Genomic DNA, 18,533 nt, shown 5'->3' with positions numbered 1-18,533 from the left:
AATTCAATTCAGACAGAACTTGTAATGAGTTTCAGGAATAAATGTACAGGCCTTCCCAATAAGCAAAGAACCACAGTCCACTGAGGTGTTTGCTGAGGACAAGGAGAATATGGAATGGGTAATGGAAAAAGATAGCTATAAATATCAGCTAAGATGATGTGATCAGTTGCACAGATGGCTGTAATAGCTATGAGTATTTCTACCTTATTTTTTTGTGAATATGTTTGTGTGCATATATATATATATATATATATATATATATATATATGTATTTGCCAGATATTTTGTTTTCTTCTCTTACTTCCTAATTATCTAGTACAAGAGGTATTAATCATAATGAATTTCACTTCACAGTACTTAAGTTACAAGATATCGAAGGAGGAGAATGAACATCACTCAAGAAATTTGCATCTTCTTGTTTTATGTGTGTTCAGGATAGTTGCATCACAGTAGGTGGAAATATGGCTTTGTTATTTATTGTCTTTATGTGGACTGATGTGTGGTTTAAGGAGACGTATATGACTGCCAAGTTGACAAGGGTTTGACTGTGATGGTCAGTTTAATGTTTGTACCTGAGTTTGGCTACAGTCCCCAGGTAGTCAACCAAACACGAATTGAGGTGTTCTTATGAAGGTATTTTGTAAATGTGAGTAAAGCTCATAATCAATTGGCTCTAAATAAGGGAGATTATACTGGATATTATGGATGAGACTGACTTAATCAATTGAAAGGCTTTGAGAGCAGAACTGAGTCTTCCCTGAGGAAGAAGAGCTCTCATTGGGTAGAATCTTTGGCTTGTATCCAAGTGTTCCAGTCTACTCTTCCTGAAAGCTGGCCCTGTGATTTTTGGACTTGTCAGCCCTCATAATCAAGTCAGCCAGTTCCCTGCCATAAATCTTTTAATATATATTTCCTTTACTGGGTGAACCTTTACTGATGCACTCAGTAAAAATAGAATCCCCATTTTTTTTGCAATCAATGGAAAAATTTGACTAAAGATGTTATCCAGCCCATTTCTTTTTAAATGGAACCTTTCTTCTATCTTCAGTTTTGACAATTCATCTATTACTTCTTCCAGTTCACTCCCTGATGGATGTTCAGGAAAACCATAGCCTTTCTCCATCTTTCCCATTGTTTGAAGATTTCTATTGAGCTGTATGCCATATCATCTTTCCTTCTTGAATGCTATTTTGAATGCTGTTCTTTTGATATTGGTATAATATATATATACACACACATATATATATATATTCCCAAGGTACAATATAGTTATGCAATATCATTCCAAAACATAATTACCTGAAGCTTTTAATCTTCAATTTTTAAAATCTGGTTTATGTACAGAGTTGTCAGTTAAACTAGTTTCACTACTTTTCTGAATGCTTTAAACATTTAAAAAGAATATATTTTAAGCACTAAAATAACATAAGTATATAACCAAATACAGAGCAATAAAAAGAGAGGAAAATGTACTGTTACAGAAGAAATAAGATAATATTCTCAGAATTCCAAATTGATCAAGTAAAATAGAGGTAGGACAACAATATTGTAGATAACAAATATTCTAATGGTTGCAAACAAAATTTTAAAAATCAGATGTTTTAGTACAAAAAAGAAATATCAGGCTATAAAGAGAGATGATAGTTTACTTATAATATGAAGGATGCCAGGGAAGTTTAACTGAAATTAAATGGCATTTTAAGTATAAAAATAATCTTAAAAGATTTCAGAAATAGCACTATTTATCCATTAGCAAGAAATAACAAATTTTATGCCAAAATCTATACAGCAGAACCCTATCTTTTACAAGAGCCTAGAAAATTCTAGCATTTGTGTAGGTAATTATATGATTCAAGATAAAGTACCTTGTATTATTTCTAGCTCCCCCAAGAGGACCATAATCTATTTCCTTTATATTTTGAGTAAAGAAGTATGGTACATATCATTAAGAATATACAGTATTTAGGTTAAAATTAGTGAAGGCCAGGATATTTTAATAGATTTAGGTAAATTGGAAAGTACCTCACTTTGTAAGTCATCTTAATAAATATGTTTTTTATTTCCTAGATGTTAAAACAAATAATAAATAGTGGGTTGGTTTAAGGACAGGAATTTATTTCTTCATGGTTTCAGAGGCTAGGTGGCTTGATTCCTCCAGTGTGGGTATCTTCTGTCAGGCCAGCAATCTTGGGATTTTTTGGCTTTCCTGTCACATGGCAGTTCACATTGTACATGACAGCACCTTCTCTTTACTCTTCTAGTTCCACTGAATTCCAGCTTCTGGCTGCTCTCTGTGGCATTTCTCTGTGTCCAATTTTCTTTGCTTATAAGGACTTCAGTCATATTGGATTAAGCCCCACCCTCATTCAGTTTGGGAACATCTTAACTAATAACATCTTCAAAGGTCCTGTTAGCAAATGGGTTCATACATGGGACTAAGGGTTGGGACCTGAACATGCCTCTTGTAGGGGACATGATTCAGTTCCCAACATTACATAAAACCAAATTAAAACAATCTCATTTGATATTTTATAGAAACAATATAAAAAGGTCAGGTCATGGAGTTACAAGACAAATAAAGTCAAAACACAGACAATATATTGTTGAATAAATCAACAGCTCGATTATTATAAAACTTATAAAATATGGCCTCCAAAGTACTGAATTAAATTGCTATGTCTGTCATCTTCAAACTGTATTGAAAACATATTTTATTATTTCACTCATCCAATGTTGTTTCTGGGCCAGTAGAATCCATCTTTCATTTTCATTTTATATTAGCCAATTGAAAGCTTATATTATTCCTTAGCACATGGAATCCACCTTCACAAAATCAAAAGGAAAACAAATGAGTCGGTGATTTTCCTGGGAAAATCCTCAGAGACCTCAGAAAATTCAGGCCAAGAGCCATCTAAATCAAAGCACTAGGCATCTTGTCAATGCCAATTCTTCCTTTATATATAAAGGAGTGGGCTTAACCAACAGCCACTGAATTTCATACGGCCTTTCCTCTGGCTAGGTTGCAAGGAGTGCTGTGCCACACAGGGGTGTCCCCCGTGTAGGGGAGCCCCATGTGCAAGGAGTGTGCCTCATAAGGAGAGCCACCCCATTTGAAAAAAGTGCAGCCTGCCCAGGAATGGCGCCACACACATGGAGAGCTGACACAGCAAGATGATGCAACAAAAAGAGACACAGATTCCTGGTGTGGCTGACAAGAATGCAAGCAGACACAGAAGAACACACAGTGAATGGACACAAGAGAGCAGATGGGGAAGGGGAGAGAAATAAATAAAAAATAAATCTTAAAAATAATTACATGTAGAGGTTTTTACAAAGGAAAAGAACTAAAGCATGAAATACTACTTGCATCCATATATACTCTTGCTGTCTGCCATGGTTTCTACTTTATTATATCTCTATCAGAGACTGAAGGAACTTTGCCTTTCATTTTCCTAAAATTTGAAAAGCAATTGAAAGGAGATATCAAGGACATTTGATTATAAAAGGACCAGCTCAATCACCATGAAGAAGCAAGAAACAGGGACCTTTGACTATAGAAGAACCTCTGTTATGCAACCCCCCAAACGATAAAGGAGACTTCTAAAGCAAAACAAAATCAAAACGGAAAAATCTCACCAATAGAATTCTAAATATCATTAGATAATAACTGATTTTTTTTCTTAATATTATTTTTATAAAAAAACATTTTATAGGTCTTACTAATTATGTCTCTTAGAATTTTGATTATTTCACTCAGTGCTTTTTAAAAGAAATTATTTAAGACCTGCCAGAAAAGGAAATTTCCTCTGGTCTATGGCCCCATGTCCCTAAAACATTCTACTAAATAAGCATGTTTATAATTGTAGAATTACTCCAATGGATGTGGTTTTTGAGGTGGAATCAGTAATGGTGAAAAGAAAAGCAGTGACTGAGTCTCTTCAGCAAAGAGAATCTCTCAAGAAAAGGGCTCGGCCCCTGGCCATGGCCTTTCGGATGGCTTGCTTGACCTCCGTGTTCCGCAGGCAGTAGATGATAGGATTGAACATGGGAGTAAAGACTGCATATATAGCTGAAATCAGTTTGTTGGAGTTGAGTGAGGTAATGGCCTGAGGCCGGACATACATGAAGATCACAGCTGTGTAGAAGATGATCACCACTGTAAGGTGAGAGGCACAGGTGGAGAAGGCCTTCCACTGTCCACTGGCTGAGGGTATGTGGAGGATGGTAGAGACAATAAAGGCATAGGAGAGGACAGTGGCTGAGAGAGGAAACACAAGAATGACGAGAGCTAGCATAAAGTCCACCATCTCGGCCAAAGCAAAGTCCATGCAGGCCAGTTTGAGGATGGGAGACACATCACAGAAGAAATGGTTCAAGACATTGTTGCCACAAAAGGCAACTTGTGAGATGAAGTATACTTTTGTCATGGAGATGGTGAAGCCACTCGCCCAGGAACTGATGGTCAGCTGAACACAAAACCTTGTGGTCATCATGACTGGATAGCGAAGAGGCCAGCATATGGCCACGTACCGGTCATAGGCCATGGCAGCCAAAAGCACACATTCAGTACAGGCAAGTGAGATGAAGAAATAGAGCTGGGTCATGCAGCCGAGGAAGGAGATGGTATTGGGATGATGTAGGAATCCAGTCAACATCTTGGGCACCGTGACAGAAATATACCAGGTTTCCAGAAAGGACATCGTACCCAGAAAATAGTACATGGGCTTATGGAGGGATGCAGTGACCCATACAGTAAAGATGATGACCAAATTCTCCAACAGCACAAATAAATAGGTGTTGAGGAAGAGGAAGAAGAGCAGAAACTGCAACCAAGGGGCAGATGGGAAGCCCAACAGGACGAACTCACTAATACTGGTGATGTTCACCTTCCACATATTTTGAACACCAAAAGACAATGGACTTAATAATAATAATGCCACTTATCAGCAAGGGCCTGTCAGGTTACAGGCACTTTATCACTAACTTAACCCTACTGGCAGGATCTAGTAGTCATGAGTATCCACAAGATCCTCTCCAGAAAATCAGGGGACAGAACAAGACCCGAAAACAATCTGCCTCAGATACAAAGCCGAAGATCTCACAGCAGAATAATAAAGTTATATTCAGGACTCAAGCTTTTAGATCTGGGTCAGAAATAGATCATTAGATATTAGTAGTAGTAAATGCTTTCCTTATCACCAATCCCTGAATTTCAGAAGAAGCTATAAGGCAGGAGACCATGGTGGTTGGAATAAGTGTTCAATGATGGTCCAGGAAGCAAAGCAGGAAAGCAGAGAAATTTAAAACCTGGAGAAAATAAGGAGGATATCAACTGGAAAAAATTATCCTGTTCAGGTAAAACACTGACTGTGGCCTAATTCTCAATTATCCTGGATATCTTTTGAAGAATCTGGCCATGATGGTTAATTATTCTTTGCATATTTTCAAGGCTATGCTTTAAAAATGGGATGAGCAAATGTCTACCTTCTTGGAATGTTAAAACACATTTTGAATTTTTAGGTGGCTCAATAATATTTGCAAATAGTTTTTATCTTAGATTACTTTGTGAGATTTTTCTGTCCTCAAAGATGCCTCAAAATTTTTTTTTCATTCCGGGAAAAAGTCTTACTTGGGCAATTCTGTCAGCTCTTCAATCCTGAAACTACTCATTATTATGGACAGTGCTTGGAGACAAGGGGTTGCTTTGGGAGGATATGCTCTGGAAGTTCAACAACTCAGAAGGGTCTTGGCTTCCCAGGGCAATATTGATCTGAAGAGAAAACTGAAATTTAAAATCATTTCTGGAAATGGGCATACAAGAAAGGAAAATAGAGATATAAGTTGGCTTGAGGTTATAAATAAAATGAATTTAAAAGGGAAACATATTTCTTAGGGAGACCAATAGAGATAGCCTATGATCTACAGAGAAAGGGAGAAGCAGAACTCAGGGAATTGGAAAGAAGAATGAAACATGGAATTTCACACATTTAGTAATTATTTTTGATATGTATGTATTTTTGGTCTAAAACCCCAGATCTCCAATAAAGTAATTGGTTATATGTGTTGGAAAAGCTAATAGAAATAAAACTCAAATTTGTCTCCTTTATCAATTAAGAATGATCCTTTAATTAATTTTAAAAACTCTCTCAGGGAGGAAAATTTTTGCCAAGGAAGTGGTATGAGAGCACACAGCCTATAACTGAACAATTATAGAACCAGACATTCATTTGTGAATGCACATGCCCATATGTCTTATCTTTCAGAAATCATGGAAAACTTAACATAACAAGATATGGACAAAAGGAGCCCCAATATTTTAAAAGTGTGATAAGAACACTCCAGGCCAGTGGGACAAAGAATTGGAATACCTGAATTCTAGTTCATGATTATCTCCCACTAATTTTATTATCTGAAGCAAGTTTTATCTTTTCTAAACCTCAGTTCCCTTATGAGTGAAAAAAGGATTCTATTACCATACTAAAAGCTCTAACAATTGGTAAATAGAGAACATTTACAGTTATTTTGGTGGTTATGTTAAAGATATTTATTTGGGGTCTTGTCCTACACTAGATCCTGAAAAATATAAACAGGAAGAAATCAGATCCTGCATTCACAATCTTCAGGATATTTTTAAAAAAATCAGCCATTACAGTCCAATGTGTCTGAGTCACAACCCACACACGATTAGCCCATTGGAGGAAGTACATAACACTGCCCGTGCAGGTGGCCTTCAAAGAAAGCAACAGGTTTTCTCCCTATTTACACCTACGCAGCTGAGCCCTGATGGAGAAAAATCACATAATAGGGCAAAATGATGCTACCATCCACTGGGAGGCATAATTAGATTGCTGGAAGAAAAAAGTACCTGAGAATAATATACTCAGCAAAGTTGTCCTTTGAACAAAAGGCAGAAATGACCATATTTCTGGGCAAACAGAAGCTGAAGGAGTTCCTCACCCCTAGACTTGCCTTACAGGAAGGAAATGCTGAAGGAGTCTTCCATGCTGAAAGGAAAGGACACTAGACAGCTTGCCAAAGCTGGGTGAAGAAATGACGATCTCCAGTGTAACAACATGAATAAACATGCATGCCAGTATTGTTCACTTTTCATTTGATGCTGTCTTTTACTCCTTGTAAGACTTAATATTCAAATGCATAAAAAACAAGTGTAAATCTGCTTGACTAGGCACAACACATGTAAAGATATAATTTTTGATGAGAACATCAAAGGGAGGGATGGAGCATATAGGTTCAGTCTATGTGCAGGCAATTGAGGTTAAGTTGGAATCAATACAAACAAAATTGTAATAGATTTAGGGTGCTAAATGTTATTCCTATGGTAAACATAAAATAAAACTTATAAATGTACACAAAAGCAAAGGATAAGTAATTCAAAATAGCTTATTATAAAAGATCATCTAAACAAAACAGAAAGCAGTAACCAAGGGAACAAAGGACAAATAAAGGCATAAGACTTACAAAAAACAATAAGCAAAATGGCAGAAGGAAATCTTGCCTTCTTAGTAATTTCCAAAATGTAAATGGATTAACCTCTTCAATCAAAAGACAGAGATTGGCAGGATGGATAAAGAAAGATGACCCAAATTTATGTTGTTTACAAGACAACCATCTTTGAACCATAGAGCAAATAGGTTGGATAAAGAAACATGTGACAACTATACATTGTTCAGAAGACAACCATCTTTGATCTATTGATACAAATAAATAGATTGAAAGTGAAAAGATGTAAGAAAACATTTCACACAAATAGCAATCAGAAGATTATTATATAAATAATATCTAATATTATTAGACAAAAGAAACATTAAGGTAAAAAGAAAATAAAGAATTGCCATTTGATCTGGTTATTCCAATTCACTCAAAGTGAGTGAAGCTAGATGTCAAACATACTTGTACACCAATGTTTATAGCAGCATTATTCACAATAGCAAAAGCTTTTAAAAAAAAAAACAGAACACACTTCCATTAACAAATGAATGGCTAAACAAAATGTGGACATACACACAGTGGAATATCGCTTGTCCATAAGAAAAAAAAATGAATTTATGGGACATGTTGCAATGTGGAAGTACCTTGAAAACATTATGTTCAGTGAAATAAGCAAGGCGCATAAGGAAAAATATTATATGATATCACTTATAAATAAGAGGTGACGTGAAATAGCATATCTGCAGAGATAGAAAGCAAATTACAGGTTACCAGAGAAGGGAGAATGGGAGAGGAGAGGAAGAGGGAAAGTTGGTAAAAATTAAAATTAAAAAATTAACAATAAAACAATGATGCCACCATGATCTTACAGCTGTGAAGCCTCACTGTGCTACAAATAATGATTAATTATCCTACAACATGTTTTCAGGTTTTCTCTCTCCACTTTTCCCAAAAATTTCTGCTTCTGATCTTCAACTGCCACACCACTCTATTCACAACTCTCAGCAGACAAATGAATAAACAGGAATTTATTCACCCTCTCACTACAAATCATTAATGTCTTTTGTCTCCACTGACCATCTCTGCTCATTCCTTCTTTAGTTCATCTAAGACCAGTCCTGCCTTCAGCTCTAGATTCCATTTCTCAGGAATCTCATACTGATTAGCTAACCCATCTCTTTCTGTATGTTTAATTCATTCTTTCCACACATAATTATTGACCACCTATTATGTGACAGGCACTATTCTAGAAGCTTGGAATACCTCGTGAAAAAAGCAGACAAAAACAGGTTAAAAGACCTGAGCTTAAGTAGTTACATACTAGGAAAGGGAGACAGGTGATAAACAACAAATACCATGAAGACATAAAAGGGTGAATTGATAAGTCCTAAGTAGAAATTACATAGAGCAGGTAGGGAAAAACTGGAGTGCAGGGAGTGGATGGCAGATTCTTCTTTTAAACAGGGTGGTCAGGATAAGAGTCATGAGCAGAGTGTTGGAGAAAGTGAAGGTATTAGACGAGGGCCCAGCTGGTAGAAGAGATTTCCAGGCAAAGGGATCCACTAGTTCAAAGACTCTAAGATCTTAGCAGAGTGTGAGGAGTACCAAGGAGGCCATAATGGCTGGAGCAGAGTGGAGGAGAGAGCACTAGAAAATGAAATCAGAGAAGCAATTGTGGAGAAGGTGATATCCTGTATGCAGTTGTAACATGTTGGCTTTTACTCTGAGTGGACTTGGGTGTTTTTGGAAGGTTTTGAGCAGATGAGTGATCTGACCTTGATGATGTATTAAGAATTCTTCTTGCAGCTTCCTCTTATCTGAATTGTTTCCTACAATTATTGAAGTTGGTAAATCAATTCTCTCTCTTCCTAAAAATAGTCCTCTAATTCTTTACTGGTCATATTGTTTTTGTCTGCTTCAGAGCATTATACGACCCATTAACCCCTCTCTTTCCATCCCTCCAACTGCTTATTTTCTGCTGCTACTGCCTCTCTGGTAACATACATGTCTTTTGCAATTTAAAAATGTTAGAGTTAGTTTCCTTCTTCCATGGCCCCCCCCCCCCCCCACCTACCCTAGATCTTTCCTCTTTGATTCTACCAGGTATTTCCTGGTACTAGCAAAATACTTTACCAGTATTTTCCAGGCACTGGGAAAATATTCTACCAGTATTTTCCAAGACAAATAGACATTGTCTAGTATAGAAGATAGACAAGGGAAGAGAAAATCAGAATATAACATAGTAAGCATTACTTTAGAAGACTGAGTAGAGTGGAAAACCAGAGTATAGATAAAGTCTTTGTTTCTGGGATCCCAGATATTCTTTAACATAGAGGTGCCAAATAAACTAATATGAAGCATTTGTTGGGTTTTAGAAGACGTAATATAGTAATGAGAGAAAACAGCAAATGCAAAGGTAGAGAGTAAAGTGATGAAGAGTTAACGATGGAATGACTTGCATTTTATTAGAACGAATTTGTGGTGTGGACGAGAGAAAAGGACAAAGGAAGGAGGAAGAGGTTATATATGTTTGGCATTCTTACTTCAAAACTTATTCCTATAACCTTGCAGTAATTCTCTCCATTTCCAACACACTGACCAAGTCTTGTAATATCTGATTGAATATTTCTTATCATACTGACCACATGCAGAAAATGAGATGAGTCCCATTTACATATTCTCTAATATTAGTCCAAACTCTCTTTCTTTTTAAGATTCATATTTACTATTGAAACTTTGAGCAGGTGTATGGACTGTCTCAATTTGGGGAATTACTTAGGTCTCTACCTACAATCCACCACTCTGTGTACATGAATGAGGGAACATGAAAATGCTGTCCCACACATTCTCCCTGCTCACTTTTCACCCAGTTTCCCCACTTGGTCCTCATCATTTTCACTATTCACTTCTGCCTTTGCTACCTCTCAACCCTTATAGTCTGTCTAATAATGATATTTATTATTTACTGAGCATGTTCCATATGGCAGAACTTGTGCTAGCTTCTTTCCATACTTTGTCTCACTTAATTCACACAACAACTTTAAAAGGTAGATATTATTTGTCCCATGTTACAGATAAGAGATAATAATTTGGTTTAAATGCACACAAATAGTAAATGGGAAAGATGGGTTATAACCTAAGCCTGCCAATCCTCAAAGTATATACTCTTTCTACTACACAAAAATCTTCCTTCAAGTATCAATTCCCACCTATCTCTATGTCTGGTGCCACACTCCCAATCCATACTCAAAATGTTGGGTATCAAGAGTCTAGACTACCTATTTGTTTATGTTTTATGTTTTATTTTTATTTATTCATTATATTTTTACCATCACTCTCCTGATCTTTGGTTTTGAAAATCATACTTAAACCAACTGATTTTACTTTTTGTTCAAACTTTTCTTGTCTAAACTTATCACTCCTGAGTTTAGCTTTTATACACCATTTTATTCATTATGATTAGTCCGAAATGTTCAACTTGAGTTTTCCATGAGCTACTTGCCTCCTAACATTGAAGACCTCCTAATATTTGTGATGCTCTTCATGATTCCACAAGTTGAACTCCCATATGTGTCTAAACTCTAAGCCTACACTATTACCTCCGCCCACACACACTGTACATTGATTTCTGCCTTGATGTTCCAACTAATCACTTCTGATTTCCTACCTGTGAAGGTCTTGATTAGGAAAAGAGTATTGGCTCAGTAAGAGGAGAGAGCTGACTTGCTGACCCAAAGGAACAGAATTTAAGTAGGTTAATCAGATGAGTTTTGTACAAATGAGAAAATAGATTTTCCTAGAAGGCAGAGGAAGTTAGATGAGAACTAGGGTAATAGTGAAAATAAAAGGAGGGGTAGGGTGAAAAGAAAATGAAAAGTCCAAGCTGCAGCAGAGATTCAGTGGACATGCACCCCAAGAATCTTGGGACCATATGGAGGGAGGGGCAAATGGCCTAGTGTCCATTTAAGAAAATATTTATATACAAAATAGTATTTTTGTCTACAGACTGAACTTGCTAAAATATGAGTATGAACAGAGATCTCCAGTTAAACAGCATCCGCAGGTGTGAACCTCTTATGTACCATAGCAAGTCCTCATGATCTAATCCCTCCATCCTCTATATCCTCCATGTTTTAGGCATCTGCCTTTGTCTGATACTCACCCTGAGCTTACTCAATATATTCTTTAAAGTTTCTGTAAAGTTGCTTGAATTCTGTCTTCCTCCTGAAATCCTTTCTAACTCTTGCCACCTGGCCAATACCTACTCATATTTCATCCTTCATCTTCTTTATCCAGTCTTCCCTGTCCACCACTGCCATCACTCACCTCCTGTCCATCACCCAGCTATTAGTCAGTGCCTCTTCTTGTTTAGTAACATTTTGAACCTTAGAGCATCATATCAGGATAACATGTATGGTTTTATATTCAAATATTTGCTTACCTTTCACAACTACTAAATTCTGAACTCTTTGAAAACACCAATTTTATCCTGTTTTTGCCTTGTTTGTCTATTTATCTCCAGTGTCTGGCATCATTCCTGAGGCATGTTGCCACTCAGTAACTAAATGATTTGTGATGTTTAATTAAGACTACATGCCTCACCATAGGCCCCAGGTGAAGTAGGTCATCTTGGTTAAATCTGGCTTGGAGATCTCTGCCACTCCACTGGAAAGAAGTTGCAGATAAGGAAAGGGGAAAAGGGAAAAAAGAAACACTTTGGAAAAAAAAAAGAGAGAGACACTTTGGAATATATTAAATTCCTGGGAAACTGATTCTCTATGAAGCTCCGGAGTTCCATGATGTTGCTGTTCTCCTCAACTGGAAAAGAGATTGGAGTCTAGATGGAATATGGGAAAAAAATGTTATTCTGTTACAGATTCAAAGAAAATGCAATATCATCTTCGTCATACCTATGGTAAGACTTTTAAGCCAAAATGCAAGGGTTACTTCTGTATTTCTTGAATACCCTTATATCCCTGATGATAGAGATTAAGATGGGAAAGTGTTTCCTCTGTTTTTATCTATCAAATGCACATCTCTGCCACCGCTTCTGCCACCACCACCTCCTCCTCCTCCTCCTCCTCCTCCTCCTCCTCCTCCTCCTCCTCCTCCTGCTCCTCCTCCTTTTCCTCCTCCTCCTCCTTCTGTCTCTCTCACCGTTTTTCTGCCACTGTAGCTGGGCTGGCTTTGTATGTTGATTCCTTCCACAACCTTGTCTACGTAGAACCTAGAGCAGGGCAGAATCAGAGGATGGTGAACTCACTGCTCAGTAGTGATGACTTCTTTAAAACACATCCTAGGGGATCTTATACATAAATGCTATAGGATTTGTCACACAAATGTGACAGTGACAAAGATATTAGAGAAGTTTCTGTAGCGATCCTCATGGGTCAACAAGCAGAGAGGATAACAATGATTATGAGATGTGGAAAAAGGAAAGAGCCACAAGATGTTGATGGCAAGTCAGCCTGGTGACTGATCCTAGTACCAAGCCTTGTTTTTCTTCATCTGTCTGGTTGTCTAAGAAAGCACTATTACATGTGACCTGTTTTTTACAACATTAATATTATTTAGAGGGGGTACTGCTGAAAGGACAAAAATATACATATCATTTAACAATGTTAATAGTGCATACTGAACTCTAGGGAGAAGCAAAACTTTCTCTCCACTCCTACCTTAGAGAAGAGTATGCCTGAGCATCAGTGATTTCACAATTGCATAGTGTTAGATGGTTGAGCTTTGGTGGGTAAAACAAGTTTCAAAATTCTTCCTTCCATGCAGTCTGATATTTGACTCTTTCATCTTTTAAGGAGATTTCTCTTTTCTTGGTTCTTCCTTTTGGATTGTTTTTCATTGCTCTTTTCTTTCCCACCTCACTTGAAGAGACTTTGAATATAACCCAAGGAAGTCGTTTAAACAGCAGACAATCTATCCTTAGAAATCCAAGAGGAAAAGAGGACAGGATCCAAATTGTAGGAGGGCAGGAGACAAGGCAAAGAACATATGGAACAAGCAATTTATGGTATGTTTGCCCTAACCTTAGATTGCAGCCTTCTCTTTCCCTTGTGTTCTATTGTCAAAATGAGGACCATGTTACACTAAGGATCTGGGGGAAAGTATATGCAGATGGCTCATCCTTTTCAGGTTTAGGAGTTAGGCCAATGGAACAAAAATGACCTTGTTTCTAATCTGGTCCAGAACAGCTCACCAATCAGGAGGTTACTTAGAGAATTGAGCACACATGAAGAATTTATAATAAAATGTGCCTTTGCCTAAACACCCACCCCCTGCCATATATCTCTCTTTGAAAACAGCAAGTATAATCACAGCAGATAAAAGTTATTGTCCAATATTTGGGATTTTTAACAGAAATTTGTTAAATAGTATACACTAGAGATAAGGCAAACATGAAGAGATCAAGATAAAATTTAGGTATCATCTTTATATCAAACCTTTGTGCATATTTTCTGCAGTAAAAATTCTTAAGAGGGACAAAAATATATTTTTTATTTGTGAATTTATTTTCATAAAAACACATAGAGTGTGATAAGTAGTATATAAATTTGTATATTCAATTAATAGCCTTTATTAAAAATTTTTTAATAAATATTATTTATTCAAATTGTTGGGGTTGGCATTCTCTTGTTCCACATGTGCTCAGAAATAACTCTGCTTATCAGTATCCATATGATTTATTTATTTGGTTAATTTGATAATTAATAGCTGAAATATTACATACACCAAACATTTTTGGGACCCGCAAACCATCCATCCAGTCTCTCATGCCAAAAGTCTTTTAATTATTCTGAACTGCAATTCTTTTAACCCAAACCTCCCCAATCAATCAAATGATTTAAGTTGCCTCTGCAAGGACTGCCACCTGTAAGGCGTAGAACTCAGCCAGGAAAGACAGAGAAAGAAATCCCAAGTCTCCTCTTTCCTTTAACCCTTCATTTGGCCTATTTGGTGCCTCCCATTGGCCTCATCAATGTTAAAGCCATGGGCCAAATAAGCCAGGGTGATGCAGTCCACAGGATCAATTCCTCTCATCCTCCTGAGAAGAGGGATGAAACAGATAGAGGAATGGAGACAATGGATAACAGGGGAGAGAAGGTGAAATAAAGAATAACCATCATAAGTACCTACAAAGGCAGGCAGTGTGAAAGGTATTGAAGATGCAGAGGTGATAAGGTGGGTTTCTACCCTAGTGGAATTCAAATCAAGTGGGGAGTCAAACTGAAAACACCTCTGTAGAATATATTACATACACATTAAACTTTTTTAGTAAGAGAAAACCCACAAATGGTAAGATTTGGATTGGTTAAAAATTAATCAACTTCTTGTAACTCCTTCCTTCCTCTTGTCACTTTATCCTCCAGACATGCTAATCATCTTTCAGTTCTTTGAGTGCTCTGTTATCTCTTGACTCTTGGCCTTTCCTCTCCCTACAATCTCTGATGCTCACTAACACCTTCATTTTTTTAAAAATCTAATTCCTTCAGGTAATAGGCTAAATATTATTTCTACTGGAACATTTCTTCTGATGGTTCTAGAACTACCTGCCATTTGCCTTCACAGCACCCTGTAGTTTTATCATCACACTTACAACACAATATAATTGTGCCTTTATTTTCCCTATCATGCTCTAAGCTATTTGAAGGAAGAATCTGCAGCTATTTGTTTATTTATTTATTTTTGTTTTTTTTACCATTTTATCCTTAGGGGCTATCACAGTACCTGACATGGAATAGGGACATTATAAATACTGACTAAATGAATGAATAAGTGAAGAAATGTAGTTATCAAGTGCATTAAGGTGCTATATCATCAGAATGGATGCCTCATATTGCAGATCATTAAAATATAACGTTGAGTTGGTGTAGGTGAGAAGATAATATTGAGGTTCATGAATGTTAGAATGATTCCAAAATAATGTAATAGCTAGAATGAGTAGGTCCTTGTTTCACTTTGTAAAAACTGCCAGAAATAACATACCAGAAATGAGTTGAATTTTACAACAGGATTTTATTGGTTTGTAAGCTTACAATTCTGAGACTGAGAAAAGTGTCCAAATGAAGGCATCATCAGGTAATGCTTTCTCCCCAAAAATTGTATGCTGGTGATCCTGGACTCCTCAGTCGATTAAGGCAAATGACAGTGTCTACCAGTCTCTGTCTCTCCTCCAGATACCATTCCCCACAGTTTCTGGCTTTGCGGCTTTCTCTTAGCTTCTGCATTTATCTCTGTTCCTGTGGCTTTCTCTTTGTCAGTTTCCTATCTGTGTCTCACTCCACACTCATCCTGTTTAAAAAGGATGCCAGTAAGAGGATTAAGGCCCACTCTGGGTCATGCCTTACTGAAGTAATCTAATCAAAAGACCCTTAACTGTAATGATCTAATCGAAAGGTCCCAACTATAATAGGGTCACACCCATAGGATTGAATTAGCAATCAGGACATGATTTTTCTGGAATTCACCCAGCTTCAAACTGCTACAGTTCTATTTAATTCAAATGGAGAGTTCTTAAGCAGTGGAGTAACATTATAAGAGCCCTGTGTAAGAAGATCAGTCTAGGCACATTGAATAATGCTGAGGGTGGCTTAGGTCAAAATGTGAGATCAATTTTGAACTCACACTTAAATTGTCAGGATATAGAATCAGGGTGGTGATAGTAAATATTTCTTCCTTATTTTACTCTCAATTTGGTCAATTTTGTCAAATTCTCTTCTGGTGTACTACATTTCTCATCTATTCAGTGGATTACACAATGATATCCAAGACTTCCATTTGTCTTAGAAAATTTTATTTTCTTTTCCACCTAGTTTGTAAGATCTGCTTTATTGATGTCCTGAGGATTCTAGGATCTGCTTTATTGATGTCCTGAGGATTTATAAATCCTCAAGACATATCTCTTTTCTATATCCTTTTATTTTGCTAATGATAGGCTTAATATTGCATGAAAAGTGACAAGAATTGCAAAGCTCAAAGAAAGTAGCTCAAGAGACCCATATACACTGCAAATGTTGCAGTAATACCAATTCCTTAACTTCTCATGAAACTATTGAACCCACACCCGTATTATGAGAAATGATCTTCTGTACTCCCGAAAGATGGCCAAAACTGGGAGAGGTTTGTGAAATGATCATCATTATTATAAATATCAATGGTGTTACATCATCATTATTACTAATCCACACCATCACAACAATCACTATCACTACCATTACTACAACCACAATACCTAACACCATATAACTATACATGCCTTAACTGTTGGATTGTTTTTTCTAGGCAGCAATGCGTATTAACTAAGATGCCATGGAACTTTGATCACAGAATCTTAGGGATAGAAAGAGTCTAGCACAATGGACTCTAGAGCCAGCCTCCCTGAGTTCAAATAATGACTTTGGAATTTATTAGGTATATAATCTTGGGTAAATTAGTTAACCTCTCTATACTTCAATTTCCCAATCTGTAATATAAGATAACCAACCATAACTCACACACAGAAGTATTATGAGAATAGAATGGTTTATTATGTGTAAAGCACTAAGAAAAGCATCTGCATATATTACATAATTATTATCATTATGTCTTATAAATTATTTCAAAGCACTTATTATCTAAGTGTGTACCAATAACAGTTCATGGTCAAAGCATTATATATTAAGTGTCTTGTTTCTACTATTAAACTTTAAAAAAAAACACAACTTATCCCATGCTGTGATTTCTTTAAGAATCCAGGTCTATGAAGCAGGGCTGATATGCAGGACCATGATAAATGTCATGGGAATGATATCTTGGTTGGATCAATTGTCTTTTCCTCAAGGTAGCAGAGCTCAGCTAAAGAGGAGGCACTGGCCACCTCCCAAGGTCTTTTCCATAGCATTCTTGACTTCCTGGTTCCTCAGGCAGTAGATGAACGGATTTAGCATGGGCGTGAGGACTGCATACACAGCTGAGATTAGTTTGTTGGAATTGAATGACCCAATAGCCCTGGGCCGGACATACATGAATATCATAGCTGTGTAGTAAATTATGACTACAGTGAGGTGGGATGCACAGGTAGAGAAAGCTTTCTTCCTTCCCTGGGAGGAGGGTATATGCAGGATAGTGGAGACAATGTAGACATAGGAGAAGACAGTGGTGATAAGAGGGAACACAAGAATGACAATAGCCAAGGCAAAGTCCACTAGCTCAGCTGTGGACATGTCTTTGCAGGCTAGTTTGAGGATTGGTGAGATGTCACAGAAAAAGTGGTTCATGACATTGGAGCCACAGAAGGCAACATGTGAAATGAAATAGACCTTGATCACAGAGACCAAGAAACCACTCATATAGGAGAAAGCCACCAGCTGCATACAATAACATGTAGTCATGATGACTGAATAACGGAGAGGGTAGCAGATGGCCACATAGCGGTCATAGGCCATGGCTGCTAGGAGCACACATTCTGTGCAAGCAAGAGAGATAAAGAAGTAGAGTTGGGTCATGCAACCTGTGAAGGAGATGCGCCGTCTCTGCAGAAGAAATCCATCCAGCATTTTGGGGACTGTGACAGAAACATACCAGACCTCCAGGAAGGACATGCTACACAGGAAGTAATACATGGGCTTATGGAGAGAGCAAGTGACCCAAACAGTGAGCATGACGATAAGATTTTCTACTACCACCAGCAGGTAGATCATGAGGAAAAGGAAGAAGAGAAGAATCTGCAGCCATGGGGCAGTGGGGAAGCCCACCAGGATGAACTCACTGACCAGAGTGATATTTCTTCCCAGCATGACTAAAAGCACTGAGAGATATTAACGTCTTCCATGGCAGTGCCTCAAAAAATGAAGACAACCATGACATCAACCAAGAGGTGGAAATAAGAGATAAATTAGCATTTCAGTTTTTCTTGTGAATGAGACCCATAAAATAAACTAACTTCTCTTAACAGGGACTATTTGCAAATGTGATGCGCACCTATTTCCCAAAATTAAAAAAAAAATTCATAAAAGTCTTTCAGAATCAAAATGCATCGCCATCTCTAATGCTCACTCATCTGTTGACAATGATTGGATGTGACCCACTATGACATG

The 18,533-nt window shown here is 37.2% G+C and overlaps 2 protein-coding genes across 2 annotated transcripts; both read right to left on the bottom strand.

Moving 5' to 3' along the window:
* Positions 1-3,938: 3,938 nt before the first annotated feature.
* On the bottom strand, positions 3,939-4,895 carry LOC101412554 (olfactory receptor 6B9-like). The gene has a single exon (XM_004466958.1). It carries the CDS (start codon positions 4,893-4,895, stop codon positions 3,939-3,941), a length of 957 nt encoding a protein of 318 aa, XP_004467015.1.
* Positions 4,896-17,288: 12,393 nt separating this feature from the next.
* Positions 17,289-18,233, bottom strand: LOC101412988 (olfactory receptor 6B9-like). The gene has a single exon (XM_004466959.1). The coding sequence runs from the start codon at positions 18,231-18,233 to the stop codon at positions 17,289-17,291; it is 945 nt and encodes a 314-aa protein (XP_004467016.1).
* Positions 18,234-18,533: the final 300 nt, after the last annotated feature.

This window comes from Dasypus novemcinctus, chromosome 10, assembly GCF_030445035.2.
Source record: "Dasypus novemcinctus isolate mDasNov1 chromosome 10, mDasNov1.1.hap2, whole genome shotgun sequence".
In the NCBI taxonomy this organism is placed as follows: Eukaryota; Metazoa; Chordata; class Mammalia; order Cingulata; family Dasypodidae; genus Dasypus; species Dasypus novemcinctus.
Note: the sequence above shows the minus strand (reverse complement) of the source record. Positions and strands in the feature narration are given on the sequence as shown.